General features: G+C 36.2%; 1 protein-coding gene across 3 annotated transcripts; it reads right to left on the reverse strand.

The window, feature by feature from the left end:
• Nucleotides 1-2,716: 2,716 nt before the first annotated feature.
• LOC123766530 (calcium-independent phospholipase A2-gamma) lies at nt 2,717-20,932 on the reverse strand. Of its 3 annotated transcripts, none has more exons than XM_045755756.2 (10): nt 20,812-20,932; nt 18,845-19,088; nt 16,303-16,472; nt 14,542-14,679; nt 13,117-13,271; nt 12,747-12,865; nt 12,093-12,298; nt 11,278-11,469; nt 10,587-10,782; nt 2,717-8,888 (listed from the first exon to the last, which is right to left on the reverse strand). In XM_045755756.2, the coding sequence occupies exons 1-10, from the start codon at nt 20,812-20,814 to the stop codon at nt 8,632-8,634; spliced, it is 1,680 nt and encodes a 559-aa protein (XP_045611712.2). In that variant the 5' UTR covers nt 20,815-20,932; the 3' UTR covers nt 2,717-8,631. The 3 variants fall into 3 exon arrangements, with proteins under 3 accessions (XP_045611712.2, XP_045611711.2, XP_045611713.2); XM_045755755.2 differs by having other exon boundaries at nt 20,659-20,911; XM_045755757.2 differs by having other exon boundaries at nt 20,776-20,910.
• Between the last annotated feature and the right edge of the window lie 386 nt (nt 20,933-21,318).

The following is a 21,318-nucleotide window of genomic DNA, read 5'->3' on the forward strand; positions in this document are numbered from 1 at the left end:
ACATAATCATCGTGTGACTTGTTGTGGTCCCTTTATGTATCCAGTTTGTAATAGTGTGCCCCATAGTTATTCCAACGTTATATCGTTTTCTGTCAACATTTCTACAATTCATTCTCTTTAACATTTTCAAAGCATACACTATTATATACAATTTTGTTTGGCGAGAGTATCATTATTAAATGTAATAATTTATAGAGGGCTTATTATAATTTACTGAGAAGCACCAAAATTTCTCCGAAGTGCTAACCTTTAACAGGATACACTGTAGAATAGTGGTTTAAATCATGGGTTGAAGCATCAATTAACCCGAAATGGAGACATAACTTTTTTTTTTCTCTTTCGATTTTAGTTGAGAGAGCATCCATCTGTCAACAGCTATCATCTTCACTGACGACTTCACTACAATCTTAATTATTAAGCCTTAAAATCATCAAAAATACTAAAATAAGGAGCCATAGGTGGTAGCCATGTATACCATAGGTGAACTATAAATCTTAATTAATCATTTTAATAATAATAATAATAATAATTATTCATTATTTAACTTTGCCTTCATTCAGCTAGATTTTTGTTATTTTCTCGGAATATTGCTGCCATCAGGCTGTTCAAAGGCAATCAGAGATGGTAATCAATTCCATCCTTGCGAGCAAACGATTTAGCTAAATTTGGAGCACTCTGTGCTCTGTCCCACAAGGTCTCCGTGCCGTCCTCTGTGCTCAGTCTCACAAGGTCTCCGTGCCGTCCTCTGTTCTCCCACAAGGCCGAATTACTGACCATTCCCAGGATGCACGAACTGTATAATAAATAGATTGCTTTGGTAATTATTAATTATTTTTTTTTACATATATTACCCGTCGGCTCTTTGAGGGTGGGGTACAGAGTACATGTGGGGGTACAGAGTACACGTGCTGGTAGTATTGAACCCAATACCCATCCTGTGGGTATAATGGTCCCTATTCCATCCTGTGGGGGTGTTGTGGACTCCATAACCATCCTGAGAAGGGTATTGGGTCCCATATCCGGTAGTACGGTCGGATTCGTTTTTGACGCACAGTCGAAAATTCCGGGTTGGAATCCCGGGCGGGACCGGAATGGTTGGGCACATGATGAGTCACAATAACGTGGCTGAAGAATGTTGACCAAACCACACACTAGAAGGTGAAGGGACGACGACGTTTCGGTCCGTCCTGGACCATTCTCAGCATTGTCACAATTGACTTGAGACTGGTCCAGGACGGACCGAAGTGTCGTCGTCCCTTCACCTTTTAGTGTGTGGTTTGGTCAACAATGGTTGGGCACATTATCTTTCAGCTAATGCCTTTGTTCACCTAGCAGAAAGTAGGTACTCAGGAGTTAGTCAGCTTGTTGTGAGGTTGCATCCTGGGCGGGGTCAGTAATTCGGCCTTGTGGGTTGGGGAGGTCTCGGTATGAGTCTACCGTGTGTGAATACACCCTGGCTTCAAGTTCCCCGACAATGAATTAGAATTATTATACCCATCCTGTGGGCAGTAGTGTAGTTTACCCTACCCAATTAGTTTTTTATAATACATAATGTAAGACCCCATTTTTTACAATTTGCATAGAGTATATTCTATTATATATATTATAATTTGGTGCCAACTGAAATATATACTGCACAGATAATATTTCATATAATAATTGTTATAATTTACTGAGAATTACCAAGATTTCTCAAAACAAAACTACGAGCCTTCAAGAGGATGTAGCTGATCCATGATATTTGAATAGGATGGAAAATGGTATGTAAGTCTCACACCAGAAGTGGGAATGAATTATTACAATTATCTTTCAAATTTGAGCACACAGACTATTATGCTATCCACGGCAATGGGACGGGTACTATGGGACATACTATTTTATGTGAGGAAGGGTTGGTGCTTGATGATAGCTAATAACTGTAAATCTACCACAGGAAAACTATGAACATTAGCAGCATAGGAACTATGAGCATTATGTGACATAAGTATTATGGTATACCGAGGACAGGTAGGACGGAAAGATGCCTCTGTCAAGGAAGGTCTAAGGAGAAGATTGAGAGGAACAGCTAGGGATTAAGAAAGGTCAAGGAACAACACAGGTGAGACCAGTACAGCACAATCCATACAAAATGGCCCTCTGCTGTGGGTGTCCTGATAAATCTGATCACCTGCACAAGGTATTTATCAAAAGAGGGCGCCAAGCTGGGAAGACTATGTAGCACCATCAAAGTTGCATGATGTTTAAAAGGCACTGACCTGTTCAAAAGACATGACCAAGGATGCCAATACAAGAACAAAAGCACATAAGGCGAGCGATACCAAAGGTACCTAATTTACCGAGGATACTATCTAGGGACAAATTATACAGGTACAAAGTATCTTCAATAGGTAAGAAGGGAGTCGAGAATCTACCAGCACCCAGCAAAGAACAACACACACCAGCCCCCGAATTATGGCAAGATCGACACCAATCAAGGAGGCAGGGGGAAGGAGGGGAGGGGGTCAAGGTAGGTCTACTGAGAAAGAGAAATTCTCATATGAGGAGTGCTTATAAGCAACCTAGTAGAACAATTGTAATTCAGGTATAATTACTATTCTGTGAAGTACATGTAATGAAATAGTTTAATATTCTATTCATATTTTCATCAATTTTTTAACAATTTAAAAAAAGGTTTACAGAAAATGTATATTCTCAACCTGTGAAAGTTAAACACGCATTCATTTATATAATTTACTTGATTAAATCCACTATGACTAGAACTACAATAATTTATCACAAAAGTAAGTATGATTTGTCTGTACAGTACATATAATAATAGTATCACGTCATCCTTATATAGAAACACTATATTCCTACACTTATAAAATCCCATTACCGAGACTTTATTACTGGCAAACATTCAGTGCCATATCTTCAACAATAATGGCAACTATTAATGTCTGCATCAGGACCATAAGACTAAATGTGGTCCTGTACTAAATGCTGAATAACTTGGAGTCCCAATGTTTGGTATTAACTCCAGTCATCCCCTCCCACTATACTGTACATTACACACACAGATAGTGCATGCATGCACTGGTCCATGATGACAAACTCCATTCTTACACTGATTTATACATGCATAAACAATTTAATTGGAATTGCCACTATATACCTTTCATATTTTGTTTCTTGTGCCAACCATCATTGACGAGGGGGAGATGACCACATGTATACTCTTCCCCTTACATTTTTTTTTTTTTTTTTTTTTTTTGAGATATATACAAGAGTTGTTACATTCTTGTACAGCCACTAGTACGCGTAGCGTTTCGGGCAAGTCCTTAATCCTATGGTCCCTGGAATACGATCCCCTGCCGCGAAGAATCGTTTTTTCATCCAAGTACACATTTTACTGTTGCGTTAAACAGAGGCTACAGTTAAGGAATTGCGCCCAGTAAATCCTCCCCGGCCAGGATACGAACCCATGACATAGCGCTCGCGGAACGCCAGGCGAGTGTCTTACCACTACACCACGGAGACATTCATAATTCCTTGAGGCTCATACGATAATGCTGGGCCTTGAGCCAAAAATACATTCATCAAAGAATTCTATAGGATGACAAAGTTATCTGCCGAGTATCATAAACGAGGAAAAATATGAGAACTGCTCTTGCAGGAGAGGAAAAGAATGATGGAAACCTTATTTATGGGGTAAAATGTTTAAGGATTTATCAATAATGCAGCCACATTTCTTTACAAATTTGGTCATGCTGCTGGAGTATTCTATAAACTGTTAGGTTTACAAGAAATTAATATTTTCTCTTTACTACTGAAATGGGTTTGCATATCTTTGAGTGACAGAATTAGCATACATTTACTATATTAGGGCTAGGGAGAGCAACATGTTGCAAATACTGTACAGTACATTTATACCATCAAAACAAAGCGAGACTTAGTACCTCGGTCTAATTACATTTAAAAGCATCTAATAGTAATGCTGTTTATTAAAATGTTTACACATATACAAAAGGTGTGTGTAGATACAAATATCATACCCAGTTGCCAAAACCATACTAATAAGCTCAAACAATGACCAAATTGCTTCACAACCGGAGTGATTTTTTATATTTCCAAATGTCTCTTAGAACTTAAGTCTGCTCTTATACTCGTTTTATTATTCAATGAATTAATTAACTTACTAGGCTTAGTTTTGTCTACGTTATACAGAAATGATATAAATACGCAGGTTTAAGTTAGGTCAGGTTGCTTTGTTAGTATCAGCATCAATTTAAAATTAGTTGTCTTGCCATTAAACATCTATTAATAAACAAGCTGATTTTTTAAATATAGTTTTTCAATGAAATACAGCTTATTAGGCAATTCTGGCTATTAGGTATGCAAATACACACAGTGTACATATGAATAATTTTGTTCAGTGGATCTTTTACATGCTGTTAAACACCCCTCCCCCCAAAGAATCCAGGTGAACAAATGGTATACTGTATATATTTTCAAGGTATACAGTATACCTTGCAAGTACCGGTACAAGTATGCAAGTACAGTACAAGTATATAAATTAAAACTTTACATTTTAGATATGCACCAACTTGTACTCAAAACTGATCGGGGTACAAAGGAAGTCAATGGCAAAATTTTTTAGAACCAACGGCTGTATGCAGCCATGACCAAAAGTATCTCCACATATTAATTTTATATTCCGTTTTCCTTTATTTCCTTGTGCTTTTTTTCCTGACATTTATCACTATTCTTCAAGACCTATCTGTCTGTTTCACTTAAATTTACATTTCAGTCTTTTTTTTTTATTAAATGATAATCCATACAATTAAAAATAAAATCACCATTGAATGTAATAAAACACCTTTCCCTGGTGCATCTTTAGTGGCTTCTTGTTCCTAGTTATTTGGACAGCTCCACTCAGTTCAATCCATGCATGGCCAATCATTGTAAGCATACTGGGGGACCAGATGCTAAAACAAGACCCCTCTATAGATATGCAAGGCGTAGAGAATACTAGATCACTAACCAAGAAAAGCGAGACAGACAATCAGCAACGCAAACAATTCCTGGAAAATAAGACCCCGCCCCCCCGAACTGAATGAACCACTCTGTCATGAGGCAGTTCAGCCATGGAAAGGCAGTCATAGAGCGCCAAACCTCAAGATCCCAGAAGACAAGCTACAGTATGGTATTTGCAGAATTCAGCACCATAAAATTAGAGACCAAACTGACCACCCACGATTCAATGAATTATGGGGACCTGGACTATAAAGCCCACCTGGAGAAGTTGCAGCCACAGAGCATACCAAACTGCCACGAACTCGTGGACCTTGCTGTGTGCATTACATGAGCCCACCCAATGGTCTTTAGCAGCTAGCCGAATGATGTATACAAACTCTCAATTCAGAGCCGAATCATCTAAAAAGAGGTCACACAGGGGTTAGGAAGGTGCCATGGGACAGAATCCCAAAATGCCAAAGGGAAAACTGGTAGAAACAGAAGTCATTGAAGGACCCATAAAGCTCACACCCTAAGGTTCCAGTGGTAGTGAAAGGGTCAGAACTGAAGAAAACGGCACAGCGCTAAGCCAAACTCTGCTCAAAGGACACACCATGCAGGCAAAGTTCAAACTCTCATACAGCCACTGAAGTCACCACTGGATGACCCAAGGACTCTCCGCTGCCTGCCAGAAACATGCATCCATGGATGTAGGCAGAAGGGTGATGGAAGTCAACTGTTAATCCCAGACTAGGACCAACCAGGTCTAAACCTGCAGAACCAAATGAAACTTTCCCCAATTTACCGAAAAACCAAACATGGCAAGTACTTAGAATCGGAACCCTGGCTTTCAGATGTGCAAACTAGCTGGACGCCCAACGTCATGGCAGGCCAACAAGCAGAACTACAACCACTGAAAAGGCAAATCCCACATTGCATCAATAGAAATTGGTGGATCTCGTCAGGTAACTAGAAACAAGAAGTCACCTTAGAAGCCCTCCCAGACAAATATATAATTAGTTAAAATTTTTACAATATTAAAGTTTATTCACAGAAAATTTTGTCGATTGAAGCATTCCTTCAAATAAAGGAATTTGTGATTCATAATAAAAGGCATATTTTTCTTCATACATAATTAAAACCTGAACAATCTGCAAGCCCATCAAGCCTAATATGAAATTATAATTTCCTCATCCTTACTTCTTTAAACCTAATAACCTTTAACCCTTTAATTGCATCTATTATCACAGGCTGATTTTAGTTACCACCAGTTCGTATAACTATAAATGCATAATTTGTATAATACATCTCTGCGGATATAATTTAGTTAACCTAGGCCATTAAAAAACGGCAATATTTGTTAATTGCTTACTATAGGCATCAGCAAGGCAATTTGCCAAAAATCGCAATTTGGCGTTTTCCCCACTGGTGTGTGAATATTTCTGGATGACATTACCAGACAGAATAGCAGCAAAGGGGCGAGTTGGAAGACATTGCCTTCGAGCTGTGCCAGGATAAATAAAATTAATTATTCTACACTGTGTAAGCTAAAGCAAACGAAACACACACATGGGGTTTATACCATGATCACCACAGCTCTGGTCTCTACTTGGTAAGACAGGAATATTACACCATCACAGTCCACAGACCAAATGACACTGACTCGCTGATCACAGTGTGCACGAAACCCAAACCTACTTATTGTGCAAGTTTTTTTTGTTTTCCACACAGGCAGAGAAGCGCCTTAGATCCTAGCTGCACTTCAAGGGTTAAAGTGTTCTAATTCATGATACACTGACATCCTCTGAATAAAACCATATTATTTACATCTAATATTGAAATTTTTTTCAATGCTGAATAACTGCTTTGTTTAATCATTGGGCTCCTGTTACAATGTAAAAGAAAAACTAATTCCCATGTAATAATATTTCTCGTTTCACTCCATATAATTTGACTAGTAAAAAAAAAATAATTTCTGTAATATCACCTATAATTAAATCTTCGTAATCTTTAAACTTCATTAATATCACATAATAACTTCAAAAGCCATTGACATTGTATTTAAAACATTTCACATTACCCTATTACAGCATATATTTATATAATACAAAAATATAAATGGACAGGAGAGTAAAATATTAACCAACTTCCTGAGAATCTCTTGTTTACCGGATATAAGATTTTAAGGTACAGTACAGTATTGTAACCAAGGATTCCAACTACTAAGCTTCAAATATATAAAATATAGTTTCAAATATCTGGCTAATTGTGAGGGACGGGGAAGAGTGCATGTATGTATGTATTTATATATATGCGTGTGTGTTTTTTATTTTAGGGAATTTTAGTGTTTAAATTCATATTTGGTAAGTTATTTCCAAGATGCTACTACAACTAAAAAGAATAAATGGCATTTAAATACATAATAAAACTACAACTATGTTTGCACTACAGGTAATAAGGCTTGAGTGAAGTTTCCAGTAGAGTACTGTAGTTGGTTAACACTTTTACAAATACAGCACAGTCTCATTTGCATGGCACCTGATTCAACACAAGTCTCGATGCAATAAAAGAATATTGTCCCAGTTCTGCAACTGTTTGCAACAGAAAATAATGGTAAGACTTCTGATATAGCAAACACACGTTGACATATTTGCTGGTCCGGAATGTGGAAAAATACGACATTTGAGTGGGAGAGGGAGTGAAAAAGCAATTTGCCTAAACATGGAAAATGCTTATAATATAGCAAACTGAAGTTGTAAATATTCACCTCATCAAGATACACAATGCACAAATCCTGAAAAATCCCAATTTGCCACTTAATATGTAATTATACGTACCGTAATTATGGGAAGTGTCACAACCTCTAACGATATACTGTATGTATACACTGAATGCGAATCAAAATTTAATGAACAGTGGTAATAAATAAAAATTTTCTTGAAGGTTATATTTAGATAATCAAAAAAGGAAATTTTTCTCTTTAGAAAATTCAAATATGCTTAAAACATTTAGAAAATGAATACTTTTACTTGTAACCAAACGTATTTCACATAATACGGTTAATGTGTATACTGTACTATAAACATATATAAACCAAATATAAATTTTTTTTCAGTGGACTAGTAATAATCTATTAGAGCAATTTATCACACGAGGAAAGTTTTCTCATCTTTTAAAGAATTAAGAGAAATGGCATTTTTGGTATCTTTAACATTAAATTACTATAATGTATAGATTAATAATCAGTAAATAGTAATTAAAATAAAAATGTGATATTAAAATTCTATACTTTTAAAACTGTCAAAATTATACTTTCTTATATATTTAATTTGTTCAATACTATCCCGCCAAACACACGACGAAACAGCAACGTTGCTGCAACATTCAAACAAGTTGTAACACTATATTAGTTGTAACAATTGTTAGGTAAGTTGTAAGAAAGTTCTAATACGTCATAAAAGATTATAACAAAATGTAACAAGGAACACATAGGGACCATTATGTTGTGTGTTTGCAAGGATAAGAGAAAATATTATGTAACATATATATATATATATAGGTGTTACAATGTTAAGGATGCAGCAACAGCAATGTGATGAATCTTATCACTTTTGAACAGATTCTTGTACATATAACTTATGGTGATGGCCATAGCTGAAGTTGATACTTGTACCAGTCTTTAATACGATCTACCGGACTTTTAGTTGTGTTAAGAGACCGGGCAGCTTCCTGGATCTTCATCTCATTCTTTCTAAGATAGAGTCTAGTATCCTCCATCATCAATCCTAAGCGCTCTTCCCCGATTTCATCTAGGCCAATTTCATCGCTGAGGTATGGATTGAACCGGTAATACACATCGCCGGGCAACAAATCATGCATTGTAGTATGCACACCTAATGACAAGAGGCTAAATTAGGAAAATTACAGCAAAACACGTCAGAGTATATTCTAAGCAAAATTTACGAAGTATTTCATATTTGGTATTCAATAATTAAAACGAAAACAAATAAGCATTGAATCATGAAATTCCCTCTTTTAGTGGGCACCCAGTACTTCTCCTAACTCGTACCCTGGGTAACCAGGCCACAGAGTCAAAATAGTCTAAGAGGCCTGGTGTAGGGGTTTATAGCATAGTTATCCAATGTAAAAACTAGGGGAACTACTGTAAGGGGCAGCTTCCAGAATTAAGTGTGAAGGAAAATGGGAAGGATAACAAAGCATTGGCACCTGTCAGAAGTCCTGTGCTCCTTATCCTGTGACCATGAAAGTGGGAGAGGGGGAGGGGGGGCAGGCTGACTAGCACTCTTGGTAATCTGGGCTGCTATTTTGTGGCAGTCATGTGCATCACAGTTAGGGTGTTTACCCCATAACTGATCATTTGCCTTTTTTTTCTATGCATACCTAATTTTCTTCACGCTTGTTTTGTTACACTTTTATGTTTTGGTATTTAAAGTCTCCATTTTTGGTTCAGCTCTGATCCCTAAGCCTTCCTCACCTCATAAATTGTGGTGAGGGATTGCCCATACAATGTATGGCTTCCCTCACCTCATACATTGTGGGCAAAGGTGGGTCTCAGAGGTCTGGTGTATTTCCTTAAAGCTTGGCTGGACCAGTGATTAGCTCAGGAAGCTACTGAGGAAAACCTTCCTAGAAGACACTCTGAATACAGTATTCTATGTCGTCATCTTTTTATTTAGGGTGAGAACACATTGATCCAAATGGTTCTGCCCCTTAAACAATTTTTATGGCTGGAAGAATGTAGGTCATGGATAAATTTCCATATCTACAAATTTCTTTAGCATAATACCCTGTATGTATTTACAAGTTGATGCACTCAAGATGTATTTGTGGGAGGCGTGGTTCAGGACTGGGTCGCGGGGACACTCGGCCCCGAAATCATCACAAGGTAAGTAGGTGCTTATGTGCTAGTATTTCAACTTGATCTGTGGATTTATCTATGTATGAGCTTTTTACTGTAATTTGTATCTTTTTCTCTCTACACTTGCACCATTTCTGTAGTGATTATCATTTTGGCTCACAACTAAATCATTTTGGCTTGCAGAGCTACTGGCTCAAGTAGTTTGCTTAGTTTTCAAATTCATTTTATTCAACTCTGCGTGCAAAGGGTGATGGTTCTTAGAAGGGTAGTATAAATAAAATATAATGCCTTTCAACTTGAAAAATATTCTTATGACTTTCATAAGAAACATGCACAGTTCTGGAATACAAAACATTTCAGGCACGGGCAACCAGAGACTGGTCGGTAATTGGCAATGGTACCCCTAATTAATTTCTAACACCAGAACCAAGAGTTAGATTTGGCATCTTTTTTAAATCATCCTACACATCACAAAGTTGATGGTATCATTTTAATATTTGTTCTAAATAAAGTAATAAGGAAAGATGCTCCCGACAATTAGACTCATAATGGTGTAACCAAAACAATATTACAGTGCACACAAGATTCTTACCTGCACTTCTTCCACAGTATTGTGCCTATATTCACCAAGGATGAATTAAGCCTTTAATTCAATACAACGCGAGTAAACTAGTTTATAAGATTGAAAAGAATATTAAACTACAACACTAACCCTCAGTATCAGTTGCACTATTTAGAACAGTTCTGATGCGTGTAGCCCAGCTGATGGATGCCTCACTTGTAGTTGCAATAGGCTCGTGCCTCCCTGTACCTATGGATACCACACACTGAAGGTCCACATCTGGCCACAGCTGTTTGGCTTCATGTACAGCAATTGCAGTTGGGTTATTAACAAATAACCCTCCATCCTAAAACAAAAAATATAACCATTAACACTAGGCAAGTACAGGCATATGTTCAGAAAATGCAAATTTGCTTCTACATAAAATTTTGCAATAAAATAAAGTGTGTGATCTACATGTAATTTATTTTTATTTATTACTTTGTTGGTGTACAAAGCTTGAACAAACTGTAGTGGCGGTGGTGCTTGAACCTTTAATTCATGTACTTTTGAATAACATTTTTGTATTATGGCACTTTCAAAGCATTCTGGAGTTATAATGTACAACCCTATATTCATGGCTGATAAGTGGTAGTGTGCTTTATCCAGAAAAAAAAACAATAAGACTGTTGGAGATCTCTTGAACACACACCAACTACTATCAAACATAATTAATTGCACTGAGTAAATATGCTTTATGGAAGTTTTTCAGATGCACATCCTTCGTGCAGACTGAGGACCAAATGCATAGATTTAGTACAATGAATGGTTATTTTTGCAACAATACAGCAGTCATACTTGCCAACAAAATTAGATCTCCTATTCTGAACTCTGAGAAATATCCAGGGGCTGCTGCAGAAGCTCTCACTGCTTCCCATAGCAAGGGAGAAGATGTTCCCTGATAATGGCTAGTGACTCTGTAAGGAAGATTGTAATTGCGGAAGAGGTATGCTTGGATCCTGTTCGTGTTGGCGGATGTAGCAACAAGGCAGATCTGGAAATATAACACTCACTAAATTGGGAACGAGCTAATCATCAATTATCTACCATGTTGCAATAAATGATGAAAAATAAATTGCATTTACTAAAATGTTCTTATTTAAATAGATTTCCTGAACCATACATTTCCATTACCCTATGCCTCTTCTCATTTATACTTATCCTAGCTATCATTTATATGTTTAATTTTACAAATTTCTTCCTTTTTATTATTTGTGTACATAAGCCTGTCTTTTCTAGTTTCTCTAAAGTTATTTGTCAACCTTCCTTTCCATCAGAGTAACAGAAAGACAAACTAAGACATTGAGTATTAATGACCATTTAATTATGTTTAACATTTAGTGATCAAAGGTTAAGCTTCAAGTCTAATCGTGTTTGTCACGCTAGTAGCTTCTGAAATTACAAAATTATGTACATCTGACATTTTTTAAGACATCAAGACAGACTAGTATCAGTTGACTAAAGTATGCTATGTATTATACCTATGTAAACCCATATTGTCAAAAGTACCTTTTATGTGTTTAACTTGTAAATGCTAATTAAGGAGAAAAATGATAATGCCTTTGGAAATCTAAAATGCAAAAGAGACAGCCATTTAAATGAATGCTATGTTCTTACCTTTGGGGAATCTGTATCTCGTGCTGTTTCAATGAGAGCTCTGGTTCCCATGTTTTCTTTGAGAATGTCTGTCCAAGAGTTAGAGTCATAGTATGAATTACGCATAAAGAGACTAGTAGCCCCTTTGAAGGTTGTCTGTGTAAAGATTTGCGTGCTCAGCTCCCTGTACAATGTTTCACACTTATCCAAATTAAGTCGTTGTACACCTGTATAAAAAAAAAAAAAAAAATCATTGCTGGTTTTCCACTAACATTGTACAGTACTTTGCAAAATGAGAAGAATTACTGGGACCTTAAAGAAAAGCTTTTATTATTGTTAAATAATAATGAGAGTCATGTATGAAAAACTAGTTCATCGAAGCAATATGAATAGAAAACATTTTTGTGATGTCTATAAATTTAATCGAGATATGATTTGATTCCATAATTGCAACCAAGAAAGGTTTTTCCCATTCTCCTATGCCAGCATATTTAGAATACATACAATATTATGAAGCAATCAAAACATGCTAACTTTAGTTATAATCTATAAAAATATAAAGCATAATTTGTAAAAGCTATCCCACAATGCCTACAAGGCTGAAAAATTCACATGCCACTCTCTAAATGCATCACGGCAACAATGAGCAAAAGAGAAAAAGTGCTTAAACCTTACCCATCATGACTGCAAGAATAGCGCCTGTAGACACACCACAAATGTAATCAAAGAGTTCATGAATAGGATGGCCAGCCTCTGCCTCAATTTTTCTCAACACTTCCAAAGCAACCAAACCTCTGAAATGGATACATTATGCAAAGTACATTATAAGGAGACAAATCTTACTGAGTATTTAATGACTGAGTAGCTTCAAGCCTTCAGCATAAATCACTATTTGAAGGTTCTTGGTGTTTGGGCAGAAAATACAGTTTTGCCAGTCTGATGTTGAAGAGAGTGCAATCTTGAGATTTACAACATTCCAGAGAAAATATTTCAATAGGGAAAAGAAAATGAAGAGAAAATTTACAAAGGAAACTCATGTACATACCTCACACCCCCACCATCAATAGTCAGGAGTCTAATGCCATGACCTTTAACAGGTGATGTGTAACCTAACAAGGCAAGAGCTTCACGAGCCTCACATTCTATGAAACTGTCAGTTGTCCTCTCTAAAATTCTCAGTAATCGTTGAATGCCGCCTCTCTGAGAAATAATGAGAAAACTGTCAGCCAATACTTGTAACAAGAAGTACTGTATCATAATTAAGAAAATTATAATTAATTTCTTCCTGAAATTGTAATTTATTAATAATATTGATACTAGCTCCGTATAGTGATATACACATGGAGAGAAATGACATAACAACAGACAGTACAGTTTTCGATCTGCAAGATCCTGCGTAACTAATCTACTTAGTTTCTATGATAGAGCCACAGAGATTTTACAGGTAAGAAGTGGTTGGGTTGACTGCACTTATCTGGCCCAAAAACATGCTTTCAACCGAGTCCCACATAAGAGGTTGTACTAGAAACTGAAACATACATAACAGAGGTTTCTAATATGGATGAAAATTTTTGACAGAAAAATGTGAGTAGTAATCAGAGGAAATGTATTGGACTGGAGAAATGTCACAAATGGAGTAACACGGGTTCAGTTCTTGCACCGGTAATGTTATTATCTACATAAATGACCTACCAGAAGGAATACAAAATTATATGAACATTTTTGCTGATGATGCTAAGATACTAGCGAAGAAACTTAAATGATTGTAATGATCAAACCACATCAGAAGATAGAGTCATTTCAGTCCGTCCTGGACCATTATTAAATCCTGTGTTACATGACTTAATAACAATCCAGAAACATTTTCGTTTCTCCATCTTCTGATGTGTGGTTTGGTCATTATATCTTCAGCCATGTTACCTTGAGGTTACCTTGAGGTGCTTCCAGGGCTTAGCATCCCCGCGGCCCGGTCGTCGACCAGGCATCCTGGTTGCTGGACTGATCAACCAGGCTGTTGGATGCGGCTGCTCACAGCCTGGTTGATCAGGTATCAGGTATGTTAGCGATTCGTCTGCACTTTAATGATTGTCATACCCTTCAAGAAGACCTGGACAAGATAAGTGTACAGAGCACCACTTGGCAAATAGATTTTAATGTAAATAAATGTCATATTATGAAATGTGGAATAAGAGAAAACAGACCACACACACACACACACACTACAAATTATGTGAAAACATTTCTAAAATTCTGTTAAAAAAAAAAAGATCTAGGAGTGGTTCCTGATAGAAAACTGTCACCTGAGGACCACATAAAGAACAGTGTTAGGAGCCTATGCTACGCTTTCCAATTTAAAAATTGCTTTTAAAAACATGGATGGTGAAATACTAAAGAAACTGTTCACAATGTTTGTAAGACCAAAGCTGGAATATGCAGTAGTTGAATGGTGCCCATATCCTAATAACCTTACCTTAACAGCAACCCCTTTAGCTTGTGGATGTTGCCTCAGGTGATTGCAAAGGTCTTCAAGTCTCCTTAGACGTCCTCCCTCTGTCAAGTGGTCACCTAGACCTTTCACTAAAAACCGAGTTCGAGCATCAATGCTTGCCTGAAAGATTTTCAACGTCGGTAATTACTAATGATTACAAGAATAAAAATACAATATCAAGAAAGCTAATCCTATTCCAATATTTTGAATTATTTTTATACAGTCACAAGTTCACTACAATAAACCTGACAACTAGTGCATTACAAATACTTCATTATGCATTACACATCTGATGGTTTACGTCACATTGCGCAATGGTATCAGAGTGTTCTCGCTTAAATGCTGAAGTTCATGCCTGCATGTTCTTAAGCTTAACAAATAAATATACATACCACAGTGATAAATTTAAGAGTTAGGTGCCAAAGAATGAAAAATGCTATAAAACAGTTTGATGGCTAATCTATGGAAAACTGACAGTACAGTACAGGTGTACGTATTGCCATGACTAATTTATATCTCCACAACAATATCAACAGTAAAGTTAAATTTAAAACCCTTGTCCACTTAATCTTGAACTTTGAATTAACATTGTAAAATTATTTCAGATCACGGGAATACTCCTTTTATACCCCCTAAAGGGAACCACAGAAAGTGAGAAAACGAAAAACAACCACCAATGACTTATCAAGACTGCAGTTTGGGGTCAAAAATATGTACTGTACAGTACAATGTAACCTTGAAAATTCAAGTAACAAATGGAATCCTTGAAAATTATGAAGGCTTTTGTTACAAGAACAATGTATGAAAAGTTCAAATTGGGTATCCAAATTATCATTGTGTGTGAGAAGAAAATCCACAACTAGACAGTTAATATTTATCAATCATATTTTGAATATTTGTTTATTATTATTTTGCCATTCATAGCAAATAGAAACTAATGATATTTTTCTTTTAGAAATGTTTAATATATTGTAATATAAATTGTACAATTTAGTTAGCAATGTAGTTTTTTTCTTATGTGGCTCTGTAGTACTGAAGCTATGCCAGACTCACTCTGCTTCGTGCATTGTCATCTCTGTTTACTCAAAAAATATTTAGCCGTTTTCTTTTGATATATAATTCTTTGCAAGTAGAAAATGTCTGTTCGTAAATGTAGCTGGGTCAGATAAAGGAAAGAAATATTTTAAATGGGACAAAAAGACTAAATTAATAAAGAAAAGTGATTAAAGTATGGGGAGTGAGGAGACTGGCTCAGAAGTGCTGTACATGTTAGCATTAGTATCATTTTGAAAATTAAAATTGTAGAAAATACAGATTTGAGAATTACTTGCAAGGAGAATTCAGGTGGCAAAAAATCGAAGAGATAAATGCCCAATGGATAAAATTTCCACGAGTTAGATCAAAATTAAGTTTAGATAACTTTCCTTTATATTTCAACACTTGGAAAAGTCATTGTTTACACAGTACAATGAATGAGCATAATCATTAAAAATATTATGCTCATTTAATTATCATTAAAAAGTAGGCATTTTATTCTTCAGTTCTATTAAAAAAAACTTGCTAAACTAAAAAAATAAAGCATAAGACAGTACAGTCCTGTATTTGAAAGTTAAAAATGTACACAAATCTTAAACAATTGTCAAGATTTTCAAGGTTTCATAATAAGGTAAAGTTTAATATTTCAGCATCAATTATTAAGTTAATAACAGGTGGTAAAATTTAACAAAATAATACAAAGCATACCTTTGAGATTGTGTCCTTTTTTACCTGCCACTTTGGTAAACATTTTTGTGGAGTCTTAGGTTCTTCATTTTTTGAAAAATTCAATCTTACTTGAGAAAAATACAATGGAATGTAAGAATTAACCGTTTTCAATACCTTCTGAAGTTCTGACGAGTTTTCAATATTAATATCTGAAAAAGAATGTGCTACATCAACACACTATGGAACATATGGTAAAAAGAGAATACAATACAGTATGATGCAAGCATTTAAAATTTTTCCTAGAAATAAAGTTTGCTACAGTACTGTATGAGAAAATTAACAAAATTGTATTTTTTACTTTTAGTAATACATTCATCATAATTCCGGGTAAAGAGGGCAGAATTTAAATCAGGCCTCAATATTAATTCAATGTAACAGCCACATGCAACATCAGAGGTTGTGCTCGAGTTGTACTCATCAAAAAGCCAATAACAAGCCTCTGTAAATGCACAGTTTATTAACACCCGAATCTTGCAAGCTTCTAGGCAGATTAACAGACTTCAGCAGCGCAATGCAGTCTCACATATACTTGTATTACACGAATTTACCTGACGGCCACTGTCACTATAGTGGTCTCGACGAGGACAGGAAACCAGCAGCTTGTCGACGGTCCCCCAACCCCCCCATTTGCCTAGATAATATTTTCCAGTTTGATTTTGAAATTCAACAAAGTCTTGGCCTCGCAGCTTTGGTGGGTGGGTGGTTCCAAGAGTTTATAACCCGGGGGCAGAAAAAGCATCTCCTGTTCTTAGTACTACATACAGTAGTAGATTTTTGAGCTTGAAACTGTTGCTCCTTGTTTGTGTTACATTAGACCTTTTGAAGAAATTGTCTGGATCCACATCCTCCAAATTGTTCAGTAATTTAAAAGTTTAAAAATAAATTTTGAATTTTTTTTTTTAAAGTTTAAAATACATCACGCCACACGTGGCATATATTATACATCACGTGTGAGAGCATAGTAGTCGTGTGGTGGATATAAATTATGTATAGTTAGGTTCAGGATTGAACCTCAAGGTTCAATCTGGGGACCTGCCAATTTTTTCCAATATATTCATGACATATGAGAATACTCCAAACCACATCACATTTGCATATGACACTAAGAGCTATGGTAAAGTAAGAAGCAAAAACAATATTGATGCCTTACAAAGAAAACTACACGAGTTCCACAAATGGTCAGATGACTGGTAAATGTTTTTCAATATTGAAAAATGCATAACCCTGCATGTAGGGCATAGCAATACACATCACAACAAACATATCAACAATACTACCTTACAACAGATTGATGATGAAAAAAACGCAGGAGATATGACCCACGGATCATTAAAAGTTTCATAATAAGTGGAAGCTGCAGTAAAGGAAGCCAACTAAGCTCTAGAAATACTGGCACAACCCAAAATCTGGACTACTAGAATATAACCCAAAATCTGGAAAATCTTCCAAAGGACATATGTGCTTTGTTCTACACAAGTTTAACACAAAGCAACAAAAATCATCCTAGAACCAAGGTTAACTCACAAACCAGGAACAGTTGAAGGTCATAGGACTAACAACAATGCAAATCAGACATAATAGGGCTGATCTCATCGAGACTTTTAGAATACTGAACAAGTTGGAGGAAATTAATGTGGACTACTGCTTTACAATATCAAATCTAACACATACAAGGGGCAATAGCTTCAAGCTCAAGCCACAGTAAAGAACAGAAAACAAAAGATTTTTCTTCACTCAAGGGATAATAAACCGTTGAAACCACCTACCTGCTAAAACCATGAATGTCAAGACTTTTTGACTTTTCTATATCAAACCATGAACTGTACTTCAGTTCAAAGTACAGTTAGAAAAAATCATGAGGAATAATGGGAGGACCTTTGACAAGCCACCAGTTTCCTATCCCTGTACATGCCACGAGAGAGAAAGAGAGAGTGGCTCTCAGGTAAATTCAGATAAATTCAGGTATGTTTTGTAAGTGTGTGTCATATATCATACAATCACCCAAAATAATTTTTTTTGTACTTTTGGCACATTTGTCAGGGATTAAGAACTAGACTTGCCTCCCCTGGGGAGTTTGTTGATACACATAAAGGCTGAATGTGCGGGTGGTTCCTGGTGGCACGAATGAAGTGCGCTTCATTTTACCAGTGCTTCCCACCTAGTGACGATCGCACTTGAATTCTTTGTAAAGAATTTAATTGCTTTTTTGTTTTTTTTTTGTTTCTGAACATAAAGTAATTATATAAATTATATCATTAAATTTAAACAATTAATTAAATTTACATTAATTGAATTTATATTAATTAAATTTACATCATTTCCTATGGGAAAATTTGTTTCGGTTTACGAATTTTGAGTTTACAAACCGTCTCTGGGAAAGGATTAAATTCGTAAACAGATGTACAGTACCACTGTTCACTAGTTTTAGGGTGTTTAGCATTCTCTAGGTAAACATTCCAGACATACATGAAAGGTATAGTAAATTTGTACATCAAATTCAGAAAACATCTTTGAAACTAACCTACAGGTTTAACAACGATTTCTTTCTCGTTTCCATTTTCACCTTCGAACTTATTCACTCCCGATTTAAGATTGGCTTCCGTTTCAATCAATATTCCTCCTTTAAATTTCTTAATGACTTGTGGGAGGTCTCTCTGAAGAGCTGTCAGTGTAGTTGTGCGGGCAATATAGTCACGAAGTTGTGTCCATAGACGCCACTGAGTCAAGCTGCTGCCTCCAGAAGCCATTATAGTATACAAATTATTCTGGAAAAAATTAAATATCAAAATAATAAATCTATAAATTTTTATTTCTATTCCAATTAAAAGTAAGGTAACAAGGCAACTCAATTGTCTAGATATTTTCAAATCTTGGCTTATCAAGAAATAGCTGTTAATAAAATTATTGTGCCTATTTTTATTTCCTTCAACAGTCCATCAAATTTTTCAACAAGGTACTTATGGTAGGTAATGAATCCCTAAACATTAAGCTCTACAATTGTAAACTGGGGTAACATAATTAGGATACATTTTTCAACATTTCATTAATGACTACCCAAGTATAAATTTATGTTTCAAGTAGCATATCATATCTTTAGCATTTGAACAATATAATTCACTCATGGAGTACTAGAGTTTATACACATACTTCACCCAAACCTTACTACCACAAGATAGAACACTCACCTATACTCGAATCCCAGGTGCAACAAACTATGCTGCGAGATAGTGTACTATTAGACGAACACGACTAAACCTAACCCCTTTAGGCATAAACTCTAACCCCTTAGAACTGAGTAACAGCAGCTCATATACCCAAAGTTTGTTAATGCCTACAGGTTTCCACCAGCCTATAGTTTCCAACCTAATAATAAAAGCATGATGTACATGATGTCAACAAATGTATCAAGAATAACTTTTTAATATATCTTGAAAAAATATATACTGTATACAGTACTGTACCATTTAAAAAACCAGGCTTGCAGTACTGTACCTGGTTTACTGTCATTAAAACCACCTTTCTGAGCAGTTACTGCCCAAGTCAAGAGCCTACTGCTCCTTTGTTAGGATCTGGCACTGTAAGGACAGCTGCTCCTTATCAAGACATACTAATGCTAGCATACCGACTCCAGTCCTAGAATGCAACCGGAAAGTTCATTTACATAAATTTTTTTTTTTTAAGCCATAACTTAGCATTACTGGAACTGTCAAACAGCAAACACCATTTTAAAAAATACTGAGCAATTATCTAACATTTTATCTCATCCTCAGGCTAAGACAAACCATCACCAAGCAGAGTGAAGACAGGGAAGGAAGGGAAGAAATGGGAACTAGGGAAGGGAACTATGAGGAGAAAGCGCCAAGCCCTTACGACTGTATAGCACTGGGAAGGGGTCAGGGATTTGGGATGGGATGAGGGGAAGGAATGGTATATAAACTACACGTGTTAATAGGGTTGATATATACAAACATTATGGGAAACATTCGTAACAAACCTAGCTTAACAGCCTTATTTGATATATATAGTTTGGAATCATACATAGGCCTGTTGTTCAATGTACTCAATTTAGCTATATATAACAAACTATTGAGTTTTAGTACCTTAAACACAAGATTATCAAAATACATCCATGATATAACCACTTAATCCTTGGATTAACACTGATAGCTTTATAATCAAGCATAAGATATACCATAAAGTCACTATATAATTCCAGAATTAGACAGTAGGCTCACTAGAACACATTCAAAACATAGAAGTTTTGAACATGGGACATATTTTAAATGTTCTACGCACTATTGTCAACAATTTATAATTAAAAACGCTATTGCATACCAGGAAAGGACCATTTACAAGTCTTCTCATTTACAGCATTGTCTGTCCAGAGCAAGTCACAGTGGGTACGTCACACACACTTCACCGCCACCACCACTTTTACTACTAAGACTCAACTCATGGTGTCATGTTGGCGTAGGTGCTGATATTAACCATAGAGTGCCTGGCACGGCGCCATCCCCTGTCTCATCCCTGGCAATGTTTACAAATACAGAACATTGTCCGGGAGTCTAAGCGACGTCATCGCACCACTGTCACTAACAGCCAATCAGCCTCGCATTTGTAGTTTGCATCGACGGTGATTGGTGGCTGAAGACACGCCCAGGCACTAACCGACCTTCAGATACTTTTACATGTAAACACATGACAAGGACATTAAAAAAAAAGAGACTAGGGTACATCTATATGAAGAATGCAAGTATAAATAATGCAGTTATGGAGCGTGTGTTACGTACAGCGTCATGCCCGGAATAACCCTCTGGGTGAACCTATGGGACAATGTTAACTACTACCTGTAATTTCACGTTGTTGTTACTGTTTTTAGATTCAGCTACTTGGGACAAAAATTTCCAAAGTAGCACGGGCTATGGTGAGCTCGTAGTTTCATGCATGCGTCCTTATATACATCACTAATTGTTGGGCTTAACGACCAGCGCCTAC

The sequence above is a fragment of the Procambarus clarkii genome, chromosome 62 (assembly GCF_040958095.1).
Source record: "Procambarus clarkii isolate CNS0578487 chromosome 62, FALCON_Pclarkii_2.0, whole genome shotgun sequence".
Taxonomy (NCBI): Eukaryota; Metazoa; Arthropoda; class Malacostraca; order Decapoda; family Cambaridae; genus Procambarus; species Procambarus clarkii.

What these genes read in the sequence shown, in the direction of transcription:
- LOC123766530 (XM_045755755.2), bottom strand. Translation starts at nt 20,688, where the DNA reads ATGAGAAGACTTGTAAATGGTCCTTTCCTG. An exon ending in TTGTAAATGGTCCTTTCCTG is followed by an intron (nt 19,089 to 20,658) that starts GTATGCAATAGC and finishes AATTTTTTCCAG; the next exon opens with AATAATTTGTATACTATAAT. An exon ending in AAAAGGACACAATCTCAAAG is followed by an intron (nt 14,680 to 16,302) that starts GTATGCTTTGTA and finishes AAAATCTTTCAG; the next exon opens with GCAAGCATTGATGCTCGAAC.